Raw genomic sequence first — 27,553 nt, forward strand, 5'->3', positions numbered from 1 at the left:
CCTCTTTCTGGTCCCAAAGCAGGACGGATTGTTTTGTCCAATCTTGAATCTCAGGACCCTCAACAACAAGTTTGGGTCCTGGTTTTCAAGAGTCATTGCGGTCAGCCGACATGGATAAAGGGGAGTTTAGACATAACAGATTCTTCTCTGCCTTTTGGCATGGTTACCACTCCCAATAGTCTTTACAAAAATTATGACAAGCTTTCTGCGTTCTCAGGGGATAACAGTCATACTTTATTTGGACATCCTGTTATTAAAGGCGTCGTTAGAGTCTGCTCTGCTTCTGCACATTCAGCTGACAGTTCTAATTTTAGGGAGACATAGCTGGATTCTCAATTTCCCCAAGTCTTCCTTGATTCCAGCTCAGCAGATGAGGTTTATCTGCCTCAACTGCAACACAGAAGGTATTACTCCCAGAGGGCAAGGTCCTTTCTGTCCACCATTCACCTGGACAGGCAGTTCATTCCAGAGTTGGGAGTGGCTCCCAATTGGGTCTCCAACATACTAGGGATGGCCGTCGGTCCACCATACCAGTTTCAGCCAGACTTTCTGGTCGAGGGTCCTTTTCGGTGCTACTCCTTAAGTGTTCTGGCTTTGACAACGTGGCTACAAAAACCATGATTCTTCAGGCCGGAGCATCAGCAAATTACTACTGTGTATGGAAAGCTTATGTTCTGTGGTGTGAGAGTCATAATTTACAAATTTCCAATTTAGTCTTTCCCGCTTGTTATCCTCCTTATAAGAGTGGGTGGACAAGGGCCTCCGTCTCTCTTCTTTGAAGTTGCAGGTTTCGGCACTCTCAATTTTCTTTCAGCGCAAGTTGGCATTAATGAGAGATATACAGACATGTTTAGCCCCCGTTTGTACAGCTAATAGAACCTTGGGCTCTCAATTTGGTGCGCAGGGCTCTTACCAGAGAGCCTATTGAGCCTTTGGAATCAGCTGATCTTCGTTATAATACTTGGAAAGTTGTGTTTGTACTCACTATCTCACTCGTGCTTTGTTTGTCTGAATTAGGAACATTGTGTTGTAACTCACCTATTCTGGGTTTTCATTCTGACAGGGCAGTGCTTTGCAGGAAGCCCTCTTTTGTACCTACGGTGGTATATCATTTTCATTTGAACTAGGAGAATGTCATTCAGACATACGGTCCCAGGGATTCCTCTTCTTCTGCTGCATCATTGTATCTTTTGAACATAGTGCCCTCAAATGCTATGTGGACCATACTGTTTCAATTCGCAAAACTAATAGCCTTTTTGTTTTGTATGATGCAAGGCTGGCTTGCATCTATGCAGTCTACTGCTCGCTGGATAACAGCCACTATTCATTTGGTTTATATTGAGGTGGTTGGACCAGTGCTGGCTGGTTTGAAGGCTCATTAAACCAGAGCAGTGGTTGCGTCCCTGGCTGCAAGTCAGTGCGCTTCGCTGAACATTTGTGCCAGGCAGCTACGTGGTCATCTCTCCACACCTCTTCTAAATTTTACAAGTTGCAAGCCTTTGCATCTTAGGAGGCATTACTCGCAGCTGTTTTAGAGCAATCCCACCATTAGGGTAGGGTAGGGCATATATGCATAGAAAGGGCAATGATAGTTGTGGATGGACAGTAAAACCAGTTGGATGATGACCATATCTGACCCTGTCTGTGGTGATCTACTACTAGTGTGCCAGGTCTTCCATATTTGCCTACACAAACCCATTGCCAAATTTGTCAGAGATCCATATGCTTGGCCGAGGGGAAGATATTGTTAGAGTTACAGTTGCAAGATCAGCCGTTTAAATCAAACACATGAAATACAAAAAGATGAATGACTTAAAATAGTCCATCTGCATGCTGCATTGCTACAGTGCACCAATCATTCTAAGGAACTAAGCACAGTCCTAGGTGAATTGGTCCATGTTGGTAATTATGCATTATGTTCTGTTAGTTTATTAGTGAGTGTATTGTTACTGTTAATGTGAATTAACAATTGCTTATGTTAAATATATTATTGAAGAAAATCAGAGCTTTACTGTTATTTTTTGGCACAAGGCGATTGGAAAATACAACAAAAGTATTCTTCTGTTATGTTTATAAACTGTCTATCCTTCTGAACTAAAACCTTTCAATATGAAGTGAACATACTGGATGTCCTGACAAATTGCAGAGTTTGGAATACAGTGCTTGAAGCATATTATGATGATCTGTAACATCTGGTGTATAAATATATGTCTAACCGCACTAATAACTACTCTATTTAAGGAAAAACAACATGTGTCATTTCTGTAATATCTTACTGATTTACCTGTTTATAGTGAACACATAAAAGATGTCCTTACCAGTCTCACATTGGGTACCAACATAGCCCTCAGGGCAGGTACACAGGAAACCCCCTGGTAAATTCTGACAGGTTCCTCCATTTTTACATGGTTCAGAGAAGCACTCATTAAGCTCTGCAAATTACCAACACAGCATCTATTAATGCAGTAACAGAGCTGAATGTATTACATATATTTTCAGACTATACAGATATACAGGGCACACCACTCTAGTGTATACAGGTGTAGGTGAAGCCCACCTCCCCGATGTATAAAGATGTCCCAAGCCCAACTACTGAATGTATGAAGATGCCTCAAGCCCATGTCCCTGATGTTTAAAGATGTCCCAAGCCCAACCACTGAATGTATAAAAATGTCCCAAGCCCAACCACTGGATGTATAAATATGTCCCAAGCCCACCTCCCCAATGTATAAAGATGTCCCAAGCCCTCCACCACTATGTATAAAGATGCCCCAAGCCCAACTACTTGATGTATAAAGATGTCCCAAGCCCAACTACTTGATGTATAAAGATACCCCAAGCCCACCTCCTCGATGTATAAAGATGTCCCAAGCCCACCGCACGATGTATATTGATATCCCAGGCCCACATCCCTGATGTATAAAGATGCCCCAAGCCCCCCTCCTCAATGTATAAAGACGCCCCAAGCCCACCTCCCTGATGTATAAAGATGTCACAAGCCCCCCTCCTCGATGTATAGAGATGCCCCAAGCCCACCTTCTCGATGTATAAAGATGTCCCAAGCCCACCTCACCGATGTATAAAGATGTCCCAAGCCCAACTACTGGACGCATAAAAATGTCCCAAGCCCACCTCCCCGATGTATAAAGATGTCCAGGCCCACCTCCCTGATGTATAAAGATGTCCCAGGCCCACCTCCCCGATGTATAAAGATGCCCCAAGGCCACCTCCCCGATGGATAAAGTTGTCCCAAGTCCACAACTACTGGATGTATAAAGATGTTCCAAGCCCACCTTTCCGATGTATAAAGATGTCCCAAGCCCACCTTTCCGATGTATAAAGATGTCCCAAGCCCACCTCACCGATGTATAAATATTTTCCAAGCCCAACTACTGGATGTATCAAGATGTCCCAAGCCCACCTACCTGATGTATCAAGATGTCCCAAGCCCAACTACTGGATGTATCAAGATATCCCAAGCCCACCTCCCCGATGGATAAAGTTGTCCCAAGTCCACAACTACTGGATGTATAAAGATGTCCCAAGCCCACCTCCCCGATGTATAAAGATGTCCCAAGCCCACCTCCTAAGCTCACTCCATGAAAAATTCATCAGAGAGCATAAACACCCAACACACATACCAGTTTACTTTATCATCACACCCAGACATCACAAGAAATGTCACCACACTGCCACACCACAACTATCACAAACTCGTCTCAACATACATAAATACAGATTGACTTCAATTAAAATAAAACATTACACAATTTCTCCACAATAACCCAGTAAAAAATCACAATACTTTGTTTAAATATGTTATTACACAGATCCACCACTCATGCCTACATCAAGGTCAGCTGTTTGTTCATAGCAATGGCCTTACCCAGTTCACAGTGTTTACCACTGTATCCTTCCTGACAATCACATAGGAAGTGGGACACGCGATCCTTGCATGCGGCACCATTTTGGCATGGTTGTGATTCACACTCATCAATTTCTAAAGTCACAGTAAAAAGCTGTGAGCATTAAGAAACACATCTGTACTACACTCTAGTCTAGGTTATCTATACAAGACACAGACACTTACCCTCACAATGCGGAGCTTCACTCCACATGCCATCCTCGGTGCATATGCGGGTATTGTTTGGGGTGTTCATTATGTACCCCTCATTACAATGGTACTCTGCTCTGCCACCTGGCCATGTGGATGTGACAATCACCTGGGCGTATTTCACATGTTCTGGAGGCCCACAGTCCAATTCTGCTATATAATGGTTGAAGTACACAAATATCAGAATAACATGTTTTAAACATAACAGGAGATATTTACACTATTTTGCATGGGTTTCCCGTGTGTTGGCTTGGGCTCCAGTCAACTGAATAGATGGAAAACAATGCATTACTGGATAAAAAATATAACACATTGCATTGGAAAAGGGTAAACGGCAACTCAGATGATGCCAATGTTATGTTCTGTTGTTCATACATCCTAAATGGATTCAGCAGCAAACGTCATGTCGAGCAGTAATGTAAACAGATATGCACCAAAACATGATCTGTATATTTGTGCAAAATGTATAAAACGGTCACTGAGCTTTACTACTATAACACATTTCTAACCTGAATGCCTATGTGTTTTATTTGAATCCCTTTTTTTCTACTACCTTAAAGGTGTAATAATCATGCAAAGTATATTAGAAATATGTTTATGTTTTAAAAGTAAATAAATCTGAATCTTGGGCCTGATTCATTAAGGATCTTAACTTAAGAAACTTCTTATTTCAGTCTCCTGGACAAAACCATGTTACAATGCAAGGGGTTGCAAATTAGTTTTCTGTTTTGCACATAAGTTAAATACTGACTGTTTTTTCATGTAGCACACAAATACTTGATAGCTTAATTGTACACTGAAATTTAAAGTTGATATTTGTGCGCTACATGAAAAAACAGTCAGTATTTAACTTACGTGCAAAACAGAATACTAATTTGCAACCCCTTGCATTGTAACATGGTTTTGTCCAGGAGACTGAAATAAGAAGTTCCTTAAGTTAAGATTCTTAATGAATCAGGCCCCTTGCACTTAAAAGTGTTCTGTATCTGGCCCTGAATAGGCTGTATATCATATTACTCTTTCATACTCTTGTATCCTTTCACTAGACCTCCCTACTCATATTATCCCTTGTTCCCCGTCATCCTCCTTGTTTCCCTTCTCCTGTCGTCTTCTATAACTTTTTAAAACTTAGTCAACATTCTGGATCAGACTGAATCTCATTCTATTCACTCTGTTGGTTTGTATACTTGGCTTTGACTATGTATCTTATTCTGTCCATGATATTCTTGTCATGTTATGTTGACCTTTTGAGAAATAAAGTTTATTTTTAAAAATAAACTGGTCGGTAAGTTTTTTATTATATAAAACATTAAAATACAATACCGAAGCAACAATTCATTAATACATGTAATTAAAAATGAACAAAATTAATAAAAACATAAAAAATACAAAATATTTAGTCATGCTCTGACTGTCTACTAATTGTTATATTTTTATCTGGACCAATTTATTCTAAGTACAATGAAAATTTTGTACAGCAACAATGATAAATTAATTTACTAAAATCCATTACAAAATATGTGATAAGAGCTCAAAATAAACTGACAAAACAAATCTCAATCAATTGTGTGCAAATATATCTAAAAAAGGACTGTCATTCCGATTGGCCCTCCTGGACATCCCCCCAGAGCCATTATAAAGTAGCCATTGTAAATATTTTGGCACTTAGGTGGTAGAGCAGCTTTACATATGACTCAGTTAGTTTCATTTGTAGCTTAATTATGAACATGATGGGACATCAGGGGGTATATTTACTAAACTGCGGGTTTGAAAAAGTGGAGATGTTGCCTATAGCAACCAATCAGATTCTAGATGTCATTTTGAAGAATGTATTAAATAAATAACTAGAATCTGATTGGTTGCTATAGGCAAATCTCCACTTTTTCAAACCTGCAGTTTAGTAAATATACCCCCTGAGGACTTTATTACTTCTGGCACTTTTGTGTTTTTGAAACTTTTTTTTTCTTTTACATTGGACAAAGTGCTTCTAGAAATGGGCATCTCTGCTGAAGTGAAACTGGAAGGTTCAAATTTCGTCCCACTAAAAGCTCAGAGCTGATGCATAACTCAAGTGTTTTTGCAGAGTGAAAATGGCTGTGTACCCTTCTGTATAGCAATGAATGCCCCTAAAAATGTGTCCTCTCTACTCTCATTGTCACACTCCTCCACAAAACTAGGTGCACCTGTGTGCCTACTCCATACCTAACAACAAATGCCCTAATGCCGCACTTTTCCTCCCGTAGGCCGTTGCAAGCTTCTACTTCTCCACAAATGCTACCAAACCCATGAGCTCTGGTGTAAGTCTAGATGCGTCAGCTAAAATAAAGGTTCATAACGCCACCAAAAAAGCATTTCATACAGCATAATGGCCTTTTTGTGCGTCATGAATAACTTCCACAGTGAGCTTTCACTTACCCTTCTCACAGTGTCGGCCAGAGAAGTGAGGCAGGCAATCACACTTGTACTTGCCAAGATAATGAAAACACGTGCCTCCGTTGTGACATGGGCCCGACGAGCAGGGGCCCCTCATCCCTGAATTGAAAATTAGAAGTCAGATCAGTCTAGTATACCTACAGTATCTCATCAATGTATTCAAATAAATGTTATCAAAACGCATATAGCAGACATATTGTACAGCGCCAAGCATACAAGTAAGTCAAGGATTACAGAGCAGCATCTGATACTTCACATCCTTTATTAGGATCCTGCGATTGTACGACAACGGACAGCAATGTAACCAGAAGTAGGGGGGAAATAAAATCATTAAGAAAAGAAAAAAAAAATGCAAAACTCAGATTCCACCTTATAAGTTCATTCCATGTCCTCATTTCCTCACCTGTCTCACAGTGTTTCCCTGTGAATGGATAAGGACACACACAGTGATAATCCTCATGGGATTCCTTACATGATCCTCCATTCCGGCAAGGAAGCAGACTGCACAGAGCCGGCTTTACTGAGAGAGAAAGAAGAAGGTATAGTGGGAGAGAGATATAGGATGACTAATATATAGAAATGGGTAAAGTGAGATGGAGACAAACAGCATTTGAAAAGGAGAGAACAATTAGGCAATGGGGGCAGCAACATGTAGTGAATCAACTTAAAATAATTTTACTGCAAAACGGTAAATAAGTGGCTTAAAACCATTCTGGTGGATCTAGTAATAGTGTTTAGGTTTTATTTATAGTGTACATGACATGTACAGGAATATTTGCAGTGCATAAGTAAGTTAAATGTACCATTTTACTTGCCAGCTCAGGCAGCAGAAGAAATAAGCATGACGAATGACATGTTCCTCCAGATAGCGGTTTTGGTTCTACCTCCATACAGTGTGCAATGATTACTTTGTAAGTGCTGGAAGTGGGGCCAACATTTCTGCTATGGACAAATAAACTCATCTTTTTCCGATTCATGGAAGGCACTACTAATTTTATTTTATTCACGTGTAGATATATTCTTTTGCATTTCATTTAGGTTATTACCATTAATCCCAGCTATGCCCTCCACTAGCCTTGAAATGTAGTAGAAATGTAATAATAATATTAAAAAAAAAATCTAAACGTATGTCCATCCTCACCTCTTTCACACATCTTTCCAATGAATCCACGGGGACACACACAGGAATAAGTGTCCTCCTGAGACTCACATCTCCCACCGTTCAAACAAGGGTCAGAGTCACAGGGAGAAGGCATTGCTAGAGAGATAGACAACAGAAAAGGAATGAACTGGCCACATTCATTTTATTTCATTCATATAATATCAGATTAATGTAATCTATTATTAATTCTCCACAAAACACCAATAATGCCAGTGTAACTCAAAATGTTACTCAGGGGGAAAAAAAATCTTTCACAAGTGTTTTCATTATTCATAGATGCTCAATGTGGGGAGTGGAAATAAAAAGTAAATAAGTAGGTGACTTGGAGAGGACACTGGTGGTTCTACGGCTTCTGTTCACTCATGAGAAACTGAGATGTAATAAGCAAAACTAAGCCTAGAAATGTGCTTCTAGGCCAAGGTGCAGCTAGAATGTGTAAAAGACACCCTCACTCTGGCGTACTTCTCCCATTGGCTGGCATAAACCTTTGCTCATTGCATAGTGTGCTTCATAAACCTTTCGCACTTTGCCAGACATCTTGGTACACTGGTGCATATGGAGGCGTACAGCACCAACGGGGGTTCTGCACTGCACCAAAGTCATTTTTTTGTGTAATTGAGACTGTGACATTTGACAGCCAAAAAATAAAGCAATAACCGGGAAAAGGCAATAAACAAGGTTACAATAAACAGCTATCTAATTTTAAACAAAAAAGTGTAAATTGTACAGTTATTAAAAGTGCAATGAGTTTATTGTAGATACCTTGAGTAAATTTACAAAGTACAAGCACAAGTGGATTTCAGCATTGATGATGAAGACCAATTATCATTCACTCCATTTAGATTACATAACAATATAAAATGATTCATTAGTAAGCGAGATAATGTAATAAAAGAACTTACAGTGGTTACTGATGATATAATCTGTGTGGCACACGCATCGGTAACTGCCTCCGTACTCCATGCATGATCCTCCGTCTGGGCACTGGGAGCCCATACTGCAGGGAAGTGAGGTAACCTCTGAAGTACAAAGGGGACCAGTAGTTTATACAAGACTGTAATCTTATCTCTTATGCTGATTATGATATGCACTGCAATGAGTGAAGTCACACAATTAGGCAGAGCCTGTTAGTACACATAGACAGTAGGCATATGTGTATAATTTATATATATCCAGTGAACACAATCGGTAATTAGCAAACCACAACTAAGAATATGAAGAAAAAAAATAATCCAGAAGTTTTACAGTACCAATGGTTTTCAACTTTTTATCCCATGTGATGTATTTTTAAAGCATGTGCAAATGGGTTTTTAATTTTTCATCTCCTTATTGTAATAAATAGTAAATGAATTCATAGTAAAGTTAGTTTCTCCTAGATTTGATTAAAGAACTGAGCACTGTGAGGTACAGACCACTAGGGGGATCAACCCTAGGTCATGTTGGCTCTGCCTCTTAGAGCAATACCCTCTGGTCTGAGACTAGCTGAATCAGTTCTATACAGAAGTAATGAGAAAAGCCACATAACACAAAAAACACAGCAACAACCAGAAATGAAAACAGATAGTAAAAACGGGTGTGAATCAGATCTAGGTCGCCCAATGAAGTGGGGAAAAGAACACAAATTTCCGTACAGCCCACGACCAACACCCACAGGACTTCATAGCCGAAACTGGCGTCTGCTGAAGCCATCAACTTCAAAGGATTTACTGGATGTGTAAGCAGAGGCCCTTGTAGCTGCTTTACAAAAAAAAAATCCTGGTGAAGGAACACCAAAAATGTGCTGACAGCCATATTAAAGTGTGTAGTGATTTGGAAGGGTGAAGCCTTACCCCGCAGTGTACGCCTTTCATAAGGGATACAGTGAGCTATTGTCTCCTTTGATGCTACCTGGCACTTACGAGTATAACTTGGAGGGCCTGCTGAATGTAAAGTTCGAGCAATGCCACTTACATAGGTTCGGATGGGCATTATGACAGTAGGACTACATCATGATTGAGGTGGATTTGGTGTTCAAATTTTGACACTGATTTTCTCATGTTTTGAGCTCAGAGCTGTATGAAGTTATCCCAGTCAACCCTGCAACAGATCATTTTCCTAAATGAGGCCTCCTTCTATCTCACTTATCAGTACCCCTGTCTAGGTGTCTGATCATGTTTGAGTAACTAAGAGCAACCAGGTGGCTCTGTAAGATCCACATGGAAACCATATAGTAGCCCCCCACAATGTGGGAATACATTTCTTTTGGGGGGGAAGCAGCCAGCAGCTAATTCTAATTCAAACACTTCTACATTTTTCTCAACAAACTCCGTATCAGCATTCATCTCCCACATAATTGGGAAAGATGAAAACGGTTCCCAAAAAGGGACTTTGGCAAAACAAGAGTATCCACTCCTCATCTCGGTACGTAGTATGAGAGTGGAAGTGGCAAATATGCAAACAGAAGTGTCCAGTTTAGCAGATAAACTAACCACCCTTGGGGAGAACAAGGAAACCTGCAGCACGGTGGCTAAGTGGTTAGCACTTCTGCCTCACAGTGCTGGGGTCATGAGTTCAATTCCCGACCATGGCCTTATCTGTGTGGAGTTTGTATGTTCTCCCGTGTTTGCGTGGGTTTCCTCCGGGTGCTCTGGTTTCCTCCCACACTCCAAAAACATACTGGTAGGTTAATTGGCTGCTAACAAAAATTGTCCCTAGTCTCTCTGTCTCTGTCTGTATGTGTGTATGTTAGGGAATTTAGACTGTAAGCTCCAATGGGGCAGGGATTGATGTGAATGAGTTCTCTGTACAGCGCTGCGGAATCAGTGGCTCTATATAAATAAATGGTGATGATGATAATGATGATGATGATCACTCCCATTTGCTGGCATGGTGACATACGATTTTGTCCGTGAAAGGTCCATAATTTTGGTCTCCAGTGATTAGTAAATGGCCCACCTCTATCACTTCAACGAGGCAGGAACATAGCTCCCACCCCCGGCACACATTATATCCAATATCACCGTTCTTGGATATAGTCCCTACCCTCCCCCACTGATCCCCTCCTGTTATACTCCGTTCAACCCTCATCCTTTCATTTGTCTTCCTGGTTCTCTTATAGGATAAGGATGCTCTTTATTTCTTTCTGCATCAGTAAACGTGGTCTAGTAACCACAGCTAAATAGCTATAATTGCTCCCATACTTCTCGTCAACGCTTCTCTCATCTAGACTATGCTTAGACTAAGCTATGTTCATTATGTTATTTAATGAGTTACAGTGTCTGTATTGTGTATAATGTAACATGTCATATTATATTTATATTACATCATGTAATTAAATAGATTACACAACAAAAAAAAAGAAAAAAAAGCAATTAACTAATATCTTCTCTGCCATATGATAAAACAACCTTAGAAAGAGAAAAAAAACAAAGGTTTACAGATTTCAAGAGCAGGTCCACACCTGCCCTCTAGAGGCACTAAAGTAAAACTGATTCAGCTAGTAAGTAGGTGTCATGTCGGGGGGAATGGCATCCTCTAGTTGCAGGACCTATATAAAGTGCTACTGACCCCCAATGAAACCAGCAAGAAACAATAAGGTTACTGTGTATCATATAAAAGTGTTTATTATATAAAAAGATCCAAAAGTGAAGTTTAAATATAAAATATAATATGTGTCACTGAAAATAATGACAGTCCCAATGGTTGGGAATTATATAAAACATTCAAGAGGGAGAATCATCCAGGAAGAAAGCAGAAATATTTAAGTGAATGGTGGTGGCTGGCCAAACGTAACAGTAGGTTGTCCACAGTGGTGATGTTTACAGTTGTGAAAGTCCCACCTTAAGCTGGGTACACACTACAGAATTTTCCACCAACTTTTTATGCCGAGCGATTTTACATGCGATCGATGTTCCGATCGCTCGGTCCATGGATAATACATTAACAAATGAGCGGCAAACACAGAGTGAAGTGACAAACATTCGCTTGCCGGGCGCCTCTCATCTGTTTTTCTTACTACACTACACTACACTAGCCTTGTTTAGTAAGATAAAGGGAAGAGCGGACGTCCCTTTAGCGACTTTTTACAGCCATGTTGTCGTGAGCAATGACTGTAATTTCGTACTCACTGTTGTGGATCGGTCAGAAGTTTATACACACTACACAACGGAAACGAGATTGGAACAAAAATATTAAACGGTACGACCAACCAAATGAGACGACAATCGTCCATTTGGGCAGACTTTCGACCATCGTGTCACTACATACACTGACCCGACTTTTGAACGAGCGGTCGTATGTCGGCTGATTTAGCCGATTATTGGACGAAAACCGTGTAGTGTGTACCCAGCTTTAGAAATTGCAATGATCACGTATATAAGATACGTGTTCATTGAGGGCGTAAAGTTATAACCCTAAGTTTGTAAAACATAATTTAATATTTGACCATATATTACTCTGCTTTAATAGAGTACAACCATTAGACAAGCTTCCAGCTCACATTTGCTATGCCACATTTACATGTATATTTGATTTATCTTACCATATTCACACAGGAGGCCAAAGAACCCAGGTGGGCAATGACAGGTGCTGTTCCCATCGGCGCAGCGCCCCCCATTCCTGCAGGCACAGCCATCGGACACATCTGGGGCAAACTCATGAGAGAGGGCAGATCACTAGAGTGTCACCACAGACTTACAATGACCGGTATGTTATTAGTATTACTTATTAACAGCTGAACTCTGCATGGTTTTCAGAGACTACTATTTATTATATGAGACAATAGTTAAACCTAAAAGAGAGCAGTATAAATAACATTTATAAAAAGCTTATGGCATTACAGCCCCGGAACAGACAAAGATGATTATATCTCAGATAAATACGCTAAATCCCTCATTACGGCCATTTAGGCTTTTTGAATTAACACAAGAACAATGTCAGGTCACAATCAGCATCCAGAAGAGTCTGTTTGATGATGTCAATGCCAGGACATTAAATACCCATTCATTTCATATATTCATCCATCTAAAACACTCATCCTCTTCCTGGCAGTCAAATGCAGAACTCAGGAAGAGGATTATGAACAGGAAACTGCTCTGCAATAGACGTCTGATGGAGCTTTCACTTTAGTGCCAATAAATAAATGTCTGTGTAAGTGCAATGACAGTAAAGTGGACACTGGACACACAGTTTCAGCCAAAAGACACTTCCTGTTTATTTAGATATTACCTAGAGAAGAAATCACCCAAGCAACTATTTTTAAAAATGACTATGAGCGTACGTGATAATCTCATTACATGATCAGATCTGAATTAATATCATTAGAGGAGCAGATCTGTGGAAATATTGGGATCTCATTACAGGACCAGATCTGTGGTGATCTCATTACAGGACCAGATCTGTGGTGACCTCATTACAGGAGCAAATCTGTGGTGATTTCATTACAGGAGCAGATCTGTGGTGATCTCATTACAGGACCAGATCTGTGGTGACCTCATTACAGGAGCAGATCTGTGGTGATTTCATTACAGGACCAGATCTGTAGTGACCTCATTACAGGAGCAGATCTGTGGTGATCTCATTACAGGACCAGATCTGTGGTGACCTCATTACAGGAGCAGATATTAGGTAATCTTCCTCTAAATTAAACAAGCTATTTCTTCCAGCTACTGTTTGGAAGGACTAGACAAGGCATTTTTGTGGAGGACACTCACAGTTCTCGCAGGTAAATCCAGTATACCCAGCAGGACAATCACATAAGAACACTCCATCTGCCTCCTGGCACACTCCATTGTTTTGACATGGAGAAGAAGAACAAGCTCTGAGTAATTCCAAGATCTCTAGAACATACAGGAGAGAGAACAGTGCAGAGATATTACAAGATAATAGCAGTGTTTGTGGCATGGTCCAATGAGTGCGAATACAGAACCTTATCCCACAAGAACTTGCACAAAATGCCAATCAGATAAGGGGTCAGAGACAGATAAGATGCAGGCAGTGAAAGCAGAGAAAAACACTGCAGGGTATATTTACTAAACTGCGGGTATGAAAAAGTTGCCTATAGCAACCAATCAGATTCTAGTTATCATTTATTTAGTACATTCTACAAAATGACAGCTAGAATCTGATTGGTTGCTATAGGAAATGACTCCACTTTGTCAAACCCGCAGTTTAATAAATATACCCCCGAGATGGATACCATTGGAGTCACATTCAATAATTAAATGGTATATGTAAAAATACCCCATATTTATTATCAATAATATTAATGCTAACAGGAAAATCAACATTATGTTAGAGATTGAGAAAGGGGAGCAAATAAGTAATCAGATAAAGACATATATTTTGTCATATCAGCTGAATGGAAGTGTTATCATATTTGCAAAAAAAAGCAAATGTTAAATCTTTCCATTTACTGGAAGTTCAAGTTGAGTAAATAGAGTTTGATGTGGGGAGTCATAGAACAACCAAGATTGTACAGACCACAAGTCACAATTCATGTTCCACAACATCAGACAGTTAATAAACAGTAAAAAAAAAAAATGTCATAGTCGGTGACAATCACAGCATAAAAACAATACAGTATTTCTCTAAATCCTGAGAGAAACCACATGGTTAAAGTCCAAAAGATTTATGGGTCTTAACTCATCATTACAGCCTAGATCTCAGGTTTTCAGGAGCCTGCTGAAGTTTTCAAGGGCTTTGCTTTAGTGTTTCTGACAAATGGTGGTTAGTAATCTATTTTGTGGATATTATAAGTGGTGTAAGTCAGATGAAATAAAAGTATAACTAAATTGTAGGTTTAGATTTATTGCAGTAAAATAAAGGAAATATAATAAATGCTTCAAGATTTCTCCATGTTTAACTATATTTTGTAGTTTATGTATTTATATTACTATACTTGAACCATTTCAATAAAAAGTGTTCAACAAAAAAAAAGAAAGTTTAACATTAAAAAATGATTTTTCCAATAAAGAGAAGGAGAAGTGGTTATCAGAGTTCATATCCCCACCCTGAAGATGGCAGGCAGCTTATCTGGTCCATTTGGCTTCTTCTGGAAGGAAAGTGATTGACATCCATTTAACCCCCCCCGACCCAAAAAAAACAACCACCCCCCGTGAGAGCTGCTGCGCATGCGCAACAGCTCCGTTTCTTCAGCGCTGTCCTATACAGCAGCCGCGGCGTTGTCTAAGAAGCGTCCGCGGCGGTGCTGTATACACTACAGCACCGCTGCGGACGCTTCTTTGACAGCGCCGCGGCTGCTACATAGGACAGTGCAGCTATAGCGGCCACTTAGTTAGCGCAGGGGGGTTTCTGGAGACTCAGAAACCCCCCCTGCGTGCGCCACTGGCAATGTAAAAATACCAGCTCTGTTGTCAGCTAATCTGCACTACTGCCCAGGAATACGTTCTATGAGAAGAATGGTTCAAGTGTGCAATAAAATTAAGATATGTTGGCGAACTGATTTTCCATTATGTGAAATGTAAAAGCTGACATTTGGCTGACTTGTGTTGAGACATAAGTGACTCACTTGAACTTCCAAGACCTTTTACTCATCAGAGAATTCCAATAACAATTTAAGATGTTCTATGGCTGTCCAGCCAAGTGTTCAGGCACGCACATTACAAGACCAGCAAGTCTAACACCATGTCACACACAGATTGTATTCACAAAACATTGTATTGCATGCTATATAAACATTACTGTTTTGTTTTTGAACAAGAAACATTTACCATGCGGTCCTATACTTTGTTTATAAACCTTCTTTTGTCTTAACATCGGCAGCAATCTGCTTCATGATACACCATCCAAATATCGTGGACAGTTCTCTTTGCAAGCTTCAGGCACTGCTACCTGGTAAATCAGTGTAGGATGAGCCAAGGAAGTTATACTAGATCTTGTGAATTCCTCTGAACTCAGTGGAAGGGCCTCCAACAGGCTTATAGTCAAGGTGACATAGGTAAAAATGAAAGTGGTCACACGTTTTAAAATAAAATGTGTAGAATAAAGCAGTGCTATCGCATGCTACGAATAATCAAAACCACTATTGACTACATTTACTAATCTGCAAATGGTGTTTCACCCATTAGACTGTATTTACCAAACTTTGGCCTGTGTATATTAGTAAATTCTTAAAACATACTCTTTTCTTTGTTATCTTATTATAAAGTGTGAGCAAAATTCATATTTTTGCAAATCTAGTCCCACTATTTTCTCTTCTTGTACTTCTCACACATCCAGCATTATATACACAGCCCTTTCCTCCACTGCACTCCCTGCTATACAGGTCACGGAAATCTGTTCCTAATGAGCACTGTAGTAATTACATCAGAACTCACCATTTATACAGATTTATTATTTACAGACGTTTTTATTCTTAAAAATAGCATCATGAAAATATGAAAAACCAAATATTAGCTATACTACTATATATAGTTTAATATCAAAATATAATCACATATCCTCCCCAATGTATTTCAACATTTATGGGTCTTCTGCTAAAACTTTTAGAATGCACTGCAACCCCCGAGATGCACTGAAAGCCTCACACCTGCTGGAGCCAGTGGAACAGATGGACGTGTTTCCATTGCATGTGATATTCCAGAGCGCGTTTAGAGGGAATTAGAATATTAATGTTTTTTTCTTTGAAGTTCAACATCCACCCGTGTGACTCCAGAGTCATTGCTCTGGAAGTAAGAACGGGGAACTTGCTTTTATCAGAAGCTCATCCTTCAGGTATGGGATTAGGGTTATTCCCGTTCCATTCCTGTCACCATTACCGTCATGACCTTGGTAATGACCCGGAGGGCGTTGACAATCCGAAAGGTAGGACTCTGAACTGGAAATGCTGAGACTGCATAGAGAACAGATTGGTCTGCGCACGCAAGTGTCCATGATGTCCATGGACACCATGAACTCCCCCTATTCCATACTGCTTAATACAGACCTCAGCAACTCCATTTTCAACTTGCCTACCTGTAGATGGACATTCAAGGACTGAAGCACCCGTCCTATTTCTGTGCTAAAAAAAAGATTGGAGTAAAAATCCCTTCCTCTTTCATTTCTGGAACTGTAGAGGTAACTCTGGAAGACAGGAGAGGCCTCCATGAGGACTATTCTTTTTGTGGTTTCTACTGGTGAACCTGTGGTAAAAAATCTTTGCATGGAAGACCCCCGAGATTGTGATGCAGACTGAACCATAGGTTCTTCACTTTCCTGAATGTTGAGGACCTGTTGCTCTGCCCTGGCCAGAGTCACTATTCCCTGTGATGAAGAGGCATCTTCTTCCACAATTGAAGAAGACTGTGGATCAGAAGGATCTAACACCTCAGCTTCCTCCTAAAAAGATCTGAGGTAAAATGAGCCCTGGAATGCAAGGCCGTTGATAGAGGACATCTAGGGGACCTAGAAATGGATGCAGAGTCTCTGCCGACTCCATGGAGCATCCACTCCTAAAATGATGAATCTTGTGTCAACTCCTGAACGGTCTTAGCCACCTCCTGTACCCGGACTGCCCCTGCTGATGTATCTAGGACCAAAGCTGAGGGAAACTGAGGAGGGGATTAGGTAAGGCCAATGTCCTTGTGCTGAGATACAGAAGCAGAGGAAAGAGGGACTCTGCTCATCTGCCTACTGGCAATTAGTTGTTGGGTCAATTCTGTTGTGGCTAAACCGGTTCTCCCAACTGAGACGGAGTCTCTGTCTCGCACCCTGGACACAAGGCCCTCGGATCTGTCTGTGCACACTGAATATCAGAGTTATCTCCTGTATTAAGCAAACTAACACAGTCCCCATTATTCTCAAAGGAGACTGTGGTCAGAACCTACTTACCAAGCTTATTTTTTCGGAAAATGTCCCTGATTCATCCAAAGATGGGGCTAGCAGTACTATCCTATGAGGATTCATGCTCCTCCCCTTCCTCCTATTGCTAATTGGCCTGACGGCCGCATAGGCACAATGCAAAAGTCAGGTCAGAAGCTGGAAGCAATCCTGATCACTCTATAGACTTCGCTGGGAAAGGCTCTAATCAGATTCGCTGTCCTGGCTCATCAATTAATAAAGAGCCACATTAATTAATTTATTATCACTGTGACAAGTAATGATAATAAATGTGAACAATATGCGATGGGTCATAAATAGACCCTTTGGAGAGATGCCTGTTGGACAGCTCTGCTAGACCACTTGTTGAAAACACAGCATAGAGAGTAATGAGATTAGCCATAAGAAATACCACTAAACCCTAAAGCAAAGCAGATTATCTGATAATGAAGACCGGGATTATATCATGGACAGGATTGGATAAAGACTTTGCCTCTTACACCAAGAAGTAACTGCTATACAACCCACATATCTATATTACAGGAACATAAAAAAGGGCTTGCTTACCTGTTTCACAGTGTTCTCCACTAAATCCCTGTGGACAGGAACAGCTGTACCTTGTACCCCGATCTTCACAAATACCCCCATTTAGGCATGGATAAGAGGAGCAGGGTTTGATCTCTAGTGTAAAGTAAGCACAGAAATAAGTTGTTAAATATTCTTTAAAAAGAAAGTTAATAATTTCCGTTTTTATTTTTTCACTTTGCTATTAGATCAGTAAAACATACAGTAAAAAGAAGTCACATACCCAGCATTCTCTCACAAAGCCCCTGGTGTTGTTGTACTGGAGGATGTAGCTGTGGAATTCAACCACAGGCTTCATCCAGGAATTCCCTACTTAGCAGTGCTATCTAATAACCAGGTATTATCCTTCTCTATCCAAAAGGACAGTTGTCTTGCAACATGCGAGTGGTAGGAGTGCAAGGAATTCCCAGATTAAGTAATATAGGGCAGGTAGTTGGTGGGGTCCTGTGAAATGTCTTCATCTTCTTAGCATCAGTTCCAGCTATAGCAGTATTGCTGGGTACTGTGTCCATAAACCATTCATGCAAGGAAGCAGGGGGGATGCCAAGCGCTGCATATCTGGAACAATTTTTATCCGCATTGCCAGCAGTAAATAAGCTATTTTCGCAAGCATTTGCTTCCCATTCACCGCTGCAGCATGGAAGCACTTCTTCCATTATATGCACAGGAGTTGTGTGAGATTGCAGCAACTTGCCTCTCCATACATGCCGCCCACATTAACAATGTAATATTTTTAATTGGTGACTTATTCTGTCACATATCTGGATCCATAAATTGCAGCAACACCATGGTGATCCTTGCTGTTCTTCATCCACATTATCATGCACTTAATATACTGCCTCATGCATATAAAATAATAGTGTTGCTCACCTGTCTCGCAATGTACTCCAGTGAATTCAGAAGTGCACACACAGCTGTAGCCATCACTCATATCCTCACAGGTACCACCATTGACACAAGGAGATGACAAGCAAGGTCTAGACTCTGAATAATGGGATAAACACAAACACCATAAAGTATAATATAGATAAAAAGAGTTAATATAGTTAAAAAATAAATAAATCTATGATATATGGAATGTTCCACTAATACATTTATGCACATCGCCTGGGAATTGCATTACAAGATGCTTAATCTCTTAGACATTGAAACAACTTCTAATACTTATATACATATATTAAAGAGTTATTAACAGTAAAAACTAAAAGTATTTTGAAATGACTGAACTGAATTTTGCTTATTGGAACATCTGCTTATTCATTGAATCAGTTATAGTGAGTTATTTTATCTGGAAACCAGTTACTATGTATAGGGACTGTCCTACAGATATGAGAGGAGTTGAAGCTGTTAGTAACGGAGCTGGGAAGTAAGATTTTAATTTTTAACAGAACTAAAGTGGAATGTCAGGGTAACAATTAACAATGTGCTATAACTTCATGGAGCTTTCATTTTGGGGGTTTAGTGGTTCTTTAAACTATTTTGAATGTAAAAAAAATTTGTTGACAAAAAATGTCTATAGGGTTATCGTTCAACTCATGTCTCCATCATGCTAGACAACAAGCCCACATATGGTACAATGTTTGCTCCATTTGACCAAACACAATTGCACTGTGTGTGGCTGGTATATAACTAACCACTTCCAAATATATTATAATACAACTTCTGGTAATCGAAAGCTGTAAAGTCTCTATATACTGCCCATTTAAGAGCACAAATAAGATATTTTGTACATAAAGGTTTATTATCACTGTTTTCCTTTTTTTGTGTCCACTTTCCCTCTAAGGTCTCTCTCCCTGGACACAAAGCTGCTTTTTCCTTTTCATGTATGTATTCTTAGTTTCATGTGTTTAGCTGGGAAGAGATTACATTCCACATAGAGATAGAAAAACAGCAAGAGACACAGGATGAGAGATGGGTCAGTGATGTTGAGTCAGTCACACAGACTGTATGTACCAAATATTGGGCAGAGGTTTAAGTGATCGAGTTTGCACAGAATAGTGGATGAGCATGATTCGGAAATGCTTCTATGAGAGGTTTTGGGGGATTGCCTCCTGCTATGCTTTACAATACTGTCTAAACTGTTACAGCTGCCAAAAAACAATAATTATCTTGTCTCGTACCATGACCTCCTCACCTGTCTCACAGTGCTCCCCGGCAAACCCCCATGTACAAATACAGCTGTACCCATCGCGTAGATCCTTACACATCCCCCCATTCAGACAAGGAGATGAGGAGCACGGTCTAACTTCTAGAGACACACACAGAGGCAAAGGTTATGATACAGCATAAAAATAAAATTCAATATAATAAAGATGTCCCATTGAATGAGTTATTGAGATTTGTCTAACATTTAATATATTTCTATAATTACATCATTAACGTACAGGAGACAAGCTGAGGGTATACATATCACCTGTATGTATGGGCATATATTATTGTACATATAAAACATGATTCATGTAGCTATTAACATTTACATACAAATGTGGGAGCTTCCACCAAGGACAAACAAAATATATCCCATAGACCTAATTAAACAATGCCCCTTGTGATCATTGTGGTGGGTCCTTCTGCCCTAGGGACTGTTCTAATGTATGTGCTACTGCATCCTGTGTTCATTCATTAATTTGCAGCATAATGTAAAGTTTGGCGCATGAGGGACCTTAAAATGTTAAAATGTAATGTAGAAAAATTAGATTTACAGTGATGGTCGAGTAGGAACAGGGAATGCCAGCAGACTTATGCCACTGTGCCTCCAGTTCCAGAGAGTGGCAATGCCTGAAGGTCCCCTTATTTAAATGTGAATGGGTGGCAGCAGGAGCCCCAGCAGCAGTTGATCTGCTCACTGTGGTCCTGAGTTCAAGGACTACAGAGAAAGGACACCAGGAAGTCTGGCAGCAGGGTTCAGCAGCACTGGGGTCCCAGAAGCAAAGATAAGTGGAGCTCAAAGAGCTCTATTTGCAGCTACCCCAGATTTCTGCTTAGAGGTGACTCTAGACCCCGGGTAGTCAAGTGCTGGAAGCCAGTTTTGGGCAGGAGATTTAAATATTAAATCTCTCAGCACAGACTCAGTGGGGACTGTATGGAAAGAGGGCTGAGTCCTCCTCACATTACCAGCGCATGGCAGGGGGATGATCAACCCCCTTCCACTGAGAGTAATGTACAACAGGGGAGTTATATACACACACCATGCTTTTCTTAAACTATGAACCTGCAAGTACAGCAAATATTTATCTTACCTGTCTCACAGTGTGTCCCGGTGAATCCCCAGGTACACAGACAAATATAAGTCACACCCAGGTCCTTGCATACTGCCCCATTCAGACAAGGGGATGAAGAACAAGGTCTGATTTCTAGAGACAAACAGGATGATACTTGTTAATATTATTATTTTATAGGCAGTACTTTAAGAAAGCTTTCTTAAGCCTTGTCTACACATTGATACAGTAGGGTACAAGGTTTTGGTAAATATTTAAATGAAAATAATAGCAATTTGCTATATAAGATTTAAGAGACGGAACCTCGAGAACTTGTATCTACATATATAGTATTGTTTGTTTCGGCCTGTAACATGGTTACATTGGGTTATCTGTGCAGGGTGTAAACTCATCTGTCACAGCACTCCCCTGACATTTTCCATGTAACCACACAGACGTGTCTTACAGAGGTCTGTGAGCATTCCCTATCCAGGCAGAAGAAAGCAAACCAAATTTGAAAAGCGCAGTTTTTCTATTTGCACTAATGCAAACGACCACATTCGGGTGTTGGGAACTATCCCTGGAAAATCAAAGGTCTCACAATAAATCATTTGTAAATGGACATGGCAGATGAAATTACCATCTGTATTGCTTCACATAATACACAACTACCAAAGATTGCCATAACTAGAACTTCTTGGGGGCCCTTAGCAACGGTTTGATGGGACCTCTGTGGGTTCTAGGGAAGAACACAGCTGCCCCCATTTCCCTTAAAGATTGGCCACCTCCTCTTCTTCCGCTGCCGTGTACTCTCTACGCTTCATATGCTGAGAGGAAGGTAAAATCAGAGTTCCTCTCCCCTCTAAAACAAGATTTAAATTTGGAGTCTAGAATGTTGGTACACGTGCACAGTGCTCTGACAATGGTCAGACAGCCAAAACTTTGAGATACTGCAGAGGGGAGCAGGTCCTCAAAGTAGCAGTTACACAGGTCCTGGAAGCTCAGGGGCAATATCAGCTTCCTTCACCTGCTGGGTCCTGTTCATATGCATCAGCTTTCATTGTACCTCACTTACAAAGCGCACTATGTGCACACTGCAAATCACTTTAATTTTGCACCGGCATGCCTGTATGGTTCACATGGAAAACGTGAAGTTGCAGGCCTACTCCCAGCTGTCGGGAGACCCCATCAGAAGCTGGAAGTTTACTTAGTTGTGAGAATCTGAAGAGGCGTTCTATGCAAAGTGTAAATGTCACAGCAAGGTTGAACCTGCCACCCATTAAAAATAAATATTTTCTCTGAAAATACTGTTTGGTTAAGTATGTTTTATGTAAATTAATCATTAGAGTGGGGGAACATCAGGACTATCTTTATTATATATCAGACTTTAGTGTGTTTTAAGCCTTTTTTTGTCTTTTTTGCATTTATTGAAACTGGTTAAACAGATTTACAACACAAGATGGTGCAAATGGTTCTTCTCTGCTGTCAAATTCTGTGTTTATATCTTAAGTTTTTGGAGAGATGCATCTTTCTGAGCCTCTTTTTGTTTTTTCATGAAAGTCCTAAGTTGATTAAGTTTCCCTCTGATAACGGATTTTTGAGCCTCCCATACTGAGACCTTAGAGATATTTGGAAGCTCATTTAATGTTATGTATTCAGCCAATGCAGCTACCAACTGAGTTTTGCAATAAGAGTCTTGGAAGAGGAGTTCATTAACATTAAGTCTCCAAGTGAAGGGTTTGCAATGAAGCTTTTATAACAAGGTTTGAAGAGCTAAATATAACTGAATGTTTCACAAAACTATGGACACCTGTGCGTTTCCCCCTCACTTAGCAAGAAATAACCTCACTGTGCTCAATTCCTCCCATTACCTGTTCTTCCACAAATGTTACCTTCTTGCAGCAGCGTGGCACAAATCTAGACGCACCAGCACAAATTGAGGCACTTTGCATCATAGAAAACCAAAGGAAATCCTGAATCGCCCTCACCCTTTGCACTTTATAAATCAGGCTCAAAGTGTTTCTCAGTTACCCTTGATCTGCACTTCTGTCATAAGATTCCTAATTGGAGTAATTTTTGTTCCTGAAGTTTAGAAGTCTCACCAGTCTTGAGATACCATGTATTTCTCCTGGTACCACTGACCCGTCCTGTGCTCCTGCCAGACAATATGCTAGCTGCCCACCAGTCAGAGAACAGTACATACAGTACATCCCTACAGCAGTGTGACCCAGTGGTGGGTGTAGAAACATACCACAGACTCACATGCTTCGCCCTAGTCAAAACTCCTTTTGTTTTAATAAACAAAATGAACCTTCCAAAACAAAATAATACTGAATGACATTATTCTCTTTGATCTCCTCACCTGTCTCACAGCGCTCCCCGGTATATCCCCGTGTACACACACAGCTGTAGCTGTAACCAAGATCTTTACACAGACCCCCATTCAGGCAAGGAGAGGAGGAGCAGGGTCTGATCTCTTAAGAAAAGAAAGAAAATCAGAAAGTGAAACCTAGTTTGAAATATGTGCCACAAATGCTGAGCACACATTTGTCCAGGCTTGGAGTTACTAATAGACATAAGGGGCCGGATTCATTAAGGAACACAAAGTGAACCCAATTTGCTTTTTAATCAGATTAAACCCAAGTAGAAAGTAGGTCACTAGCTGTAGTAAAACAGGCTAAGAGCTGCTTACAAGACACTAGGCATATCTGACAAAATAAGAGGCCAAATTAAGCCTATATCTGTGTGCTTTATTTACGATAATGCCATATCACATATCTGCAGCACGACAATTGGGGACATATAAAGAAACAAAAATGTGTTCTAATCCATATTAATATGCTACAGCGTACTGCACTCGTCTTATAAATTCAGTTTTTAGATAATTATTTTTTAAATTGGACAGCAATTGGCTAACACCTATAGCGTTACCCTAGTTAGCCCCCCTTCAGTGATGGCAGGTGAGGTCACCCTAGGGAATATTCAGCATACTGAGGCTAGACTCTGGTTTCTCTGTGGGTTAGTTAGGGTGGCCATATTGCCGGGGACCCAGGACAGTGAGCAGGAGGTCCCCAGCTCCCTCAGTGTTTGGAAAGGGGGTGCACAGCTAATGCTGCGAGGCAGCATTAGCTGTGTTTGAAAAAGCCCCTGGAGGGGTAAGTGTGGGGGGTGCCATGGGAAGTAGATTTATGACCCCAATATGATCAATACAAATACATTTAAACATTTTTTTTATATCGGGATTTACGTTCCTTAAAGAATCAGGCCACACAGATAATCATCCACACAGATAATTGGCCATATTTACTACATCCAACTGTTCAGCGTTATGTGGTCATCAGCCCACTGCATATATATCGACATATCTGACATATCTGATAATCATCCAATCAATTTCAATCCCTCTAGCCCTATAGACTTTGACAGGGAAACATAGCTGTTTCATGGGACTGATGAAATACACTAATGGCAATATAAAAATAATTTCCCCATCGGCTCTCCAGCAACTCCCACTCCATGCAATCACTACATCATGGATCTGTGTTGATATTTCCTAGAAGAATAAACCCTTAGCATGTATGTTCAGTAGAATGTAATAAATGATACTTGCAATACATCAATCACAATATGTTCTGCGTACTAACATAATAGAATATGTTCCATTGTGTCCTCCCACTACCAGGAAATACTGGCACTCTAGTAGTGAGAGAGCAGTGATCCTGTCACCTGTCTCACAGTGCTCCCCGGTGAATCCTCCTGTACACACACAGCTGTATTTATCACCTAGGTCTTTACATATTCCCCCATTCAGGCAAGGAGATGATGAACAAGGCAGGACTTCTAGAAACAGAAAGGAAACATAAATATGCAACGAAAAGAAGAAAAAATAAAGAGAAATACCAATAAGGTATTAGATAGATTAGACATTTACAAGGTATAAATATACATGCAAGAGATGAATGAAAGTATAAGTCTTTATACTGACAGCACTGAGCATTGCATTTATGTTCTGAAATACCAGATATCATACACTCACCTGTGTAATAGATAATGTATCTTATAGAACAGTGCAGAGGTAAATGTGGCCTCACCTGTTTCACAGTGCTCCCCAGTGAAACCCTGTGTACACACACAACTATAGCCATCAACCAGGTCTTTGCAAATCCCCCCATTAAGGCAAGGGGCCGATGAACAGGGTCTGACCTCTAGGAAAAGGAGGAAACAAATAGACAAATAACCAGCCAGTAAGTGAGCATTTGTTTAAAACAACAAAAGAAACTTTCCAAAACAAAATATATTTGAATGACTTTATGCTCTCTGGGCACATGTGAAGAATAAACATAATCTGCTCACCAGTCTCACAGCGCTCCCCGGTATATCCCCGTGTACACACACAGCTGTAGCTATAGCCAAGATCTTTGCACATTCCCCCATTTAGACAAGGAGATGAGGAGCAGGGTCTGACCTCTAAGAAAAGAAAAAAATGAAGTGAAACATAAGAGTCTATTTATTATTGGAAGATAAGCCCTGTTTCACCCTCATATATCACGTAGTTACTTTGTCCAGTTTTGCTGGGAACCTATTTATAAAGTGTCCCTACAAGATTTATCATGTGATGTTAGTCACAAGATTAAGGTTGTTCTATGAAGCACTCCTGTCCAATTACAATCATAAAATAATTTTTATTGTTAATCGGTTAAAAAAAATAATCCGTATTTATACCAGTCTATAAAGGCAAAATATTAAAAGAAAGAGTGAAAAGATATTAGAAAACCAGGAATAAAATGTTATAATGATAAAAACAACAGATCTTCTATTGAAGTCGGTATGAGATTTGTATGAATATTACTTCTTAAGGATAATAATTCTAAAAACTCGAGGAGATCAAAGAATAAACAAATCTTATATTATATATTTGTAACCTCTCAGATCTCCTTGTGTTCTATTGTCACTCCTTGATTTTAAGATATATGTGTTCTAGAAAACATACTAGAATTTTTACATCACATGGAGTTACTGTATATCACACACAATCACCAATTATATATATGAAATACCTGCACAGCAACTATGTTAATCACCTGTGGGCCAAGGAAAGGGTTTCTGAGTCCTAGTGATCTCAGGGGTAGATAATAGATAAGGTCTAGTCACTAACTAGATAATAATATTAGTGGGGAATAGCATATCATTCTACCCAATATCAATTAACAACAAGATTGTCAAGGATTTTAATTACTATTATACAGTAGCAGCGGTATCTCCTCACACATACAGGTCGACAGCCCTCATTTGCTGACTGCTCTCTTAAGATCGCAGGTGATTTTCTGAAAGCACTGGGACAAGACTGCTCAGTCAGCCCTTGCATTTTATGGTTCTCAAAGGCAGGAATTACTGACATCACTGAGCATAATTCACTTTATGCCTCATGACTCAGGATATTAGTAGTTGCAACTGAATTGGTAAGCTGCCTTCACTTGTAAATTGGTTCAGCCCACAAAATGTCTGGATTCGCGGTGTGTCTAAGTGACCGGTGAACTCTGATGCACACTTATCTTCTTTTTTCAGGTCCAAGTGGCAAAAGCAGGGGGCGCTATGATGGAGATCGCGTCCTCACAGCCCCGTCTACATTAGTAGGGAAGTGGGTGGGGTTCGAGAAGATAATTTTCAGGAGTCTCCTGGACATTTTGGGTAGGGAAGTATGCTCTGAAGTGAAGGAATTATTATTATGTTTAAAATAAGACTGCAAATGGTTATGTGTATCCACCTCTTTACACAACCCCCACTTTTCCTGACTATATTCAATGATCAACTCAGGTGCCACCTTTCATTTGACATGGTGGCTTTAATCTGGGCGGCATATTCAGCAAAGCCTGTTGAATAGGATTGCCCCGTCTCCTGTGGTTGAAGCTTAGCCCCACTTATTCTTGCAGCCCCACTGATATTCCTGCAGATGGCTGCAGTCTCCCAAATGTATTTATTTTAATGATAAGTAAAAGATCTGACATTATCACCATCACATGACTAAACAGATATCCTCTAGGCAGAGTTGTTTATTTCCTTTGCCCTTAGATACAACACACCTCAGTTCTGGACATTGAAAACAATTATATCCACTGAGCCATTTTGTGTCATATTTTAAAGGGCTGCAAAATAAACCAGCCCGTCTAGATGATATAAAAGCTTTGGTGAAAACAACAGCTTTAGTAAAACGTTGCCAAAGGGCATCTACAAAGTAATATAGTACAGTAATATGAGGGTGGGGAAAAA

At 40.2% G+C, this 27,553-nt stretch overlaps 1 protein-coding gene across 7 annotated transcripts in view; it reads right to left on the reverse strand.

Moving 5' to 3' along the window:
- SNED1 (sushi, nidogen and EGF like domains 1) overlaps positions 1–27,553 on the reverse strand; it is a 123,009-nt gene that overhangs the window by 17,905 nt on the left and 77,551 nt on the right. For 4 of the 7 annotated variants that reach the window (XM_075201784.1, XM_075201788.1, XM_075201789.1 and 1 more), the window contains 17 exons: positions 25,640–25,753; positions 25,378–25,491; positions 25,013–25,126; positions 23,649–23,762; positions 21,329–21,442; positions 20,224–20,337; positions 18,960–19,073; positions 18,072–18,185; positions 13,400–13,525; positions 12,229–12,330; positions 8,612–8,728; positions 7,689–7,805; positions 6,951–7,067; positions 6,530–6,646; positions 4,091–4,267; positions 3,887–4,000; positions 2,319–2,432 (listed from right to left, as the gene is read on the reverse strand). In XM_075201784.1, coding sequence (XP_075057885.1) covers positions 2,319–2,432; positions 3,887–4,000; positions 4,091–4,267; positions 6,530–6,646; positions 6,951–7,067; positions 7,689–7,805; positions 8,612–8,728; positions 12,229–12,330; positions 13,400–13,525; positions 18,072–18,185; positions 18,960–19,073; positions 20,224–20,337; positions 21,329–21,442; positions 23,649–23,762; positions 25,013–25,126; positions 25,378–25,491; positions 25,640–25,753 — 2,013 coding nt within the window. The remainder of the gene's footprint in view (positions 1–2,318; positions 2,433–3,886; positions 4,001–4,090; positions 4,268–6,529; positions 6,647–6,950; positions 7,068–7,688; positions 7,806–8,611; positions 8,729–12,228; positions 12,331–13,399; positions 13,526–18,071; positions 18,186–18,959; positions 19,074–20,223; positions 20,338–21,328; positions 21,443–23,648; positions 23,763–25,012; positions 25,127–25,377; positions 25,492–25,639; positions 25,754–27,553) is intronic. The other 3 variants (XM_075201785.1, XM_075201786.1, XM_075201787.1) reach the window with 3 other exon arrangements.

This window comes from Mixophyes fleayi, chromosome 3 (genome assembly GCF_038048845.1).
Source record: "Mixophyes fleayi isolate aMixFle1 chromosome 3, aMixFle1.hap1, whole genome shotgun sequence".
Taxonomy (NCBI): Eukaryota; Metazoa; Chordata; class Amphibia; order Anura; family Limnodynastidae; genus Mixophyes; species Mixophyes fleayi.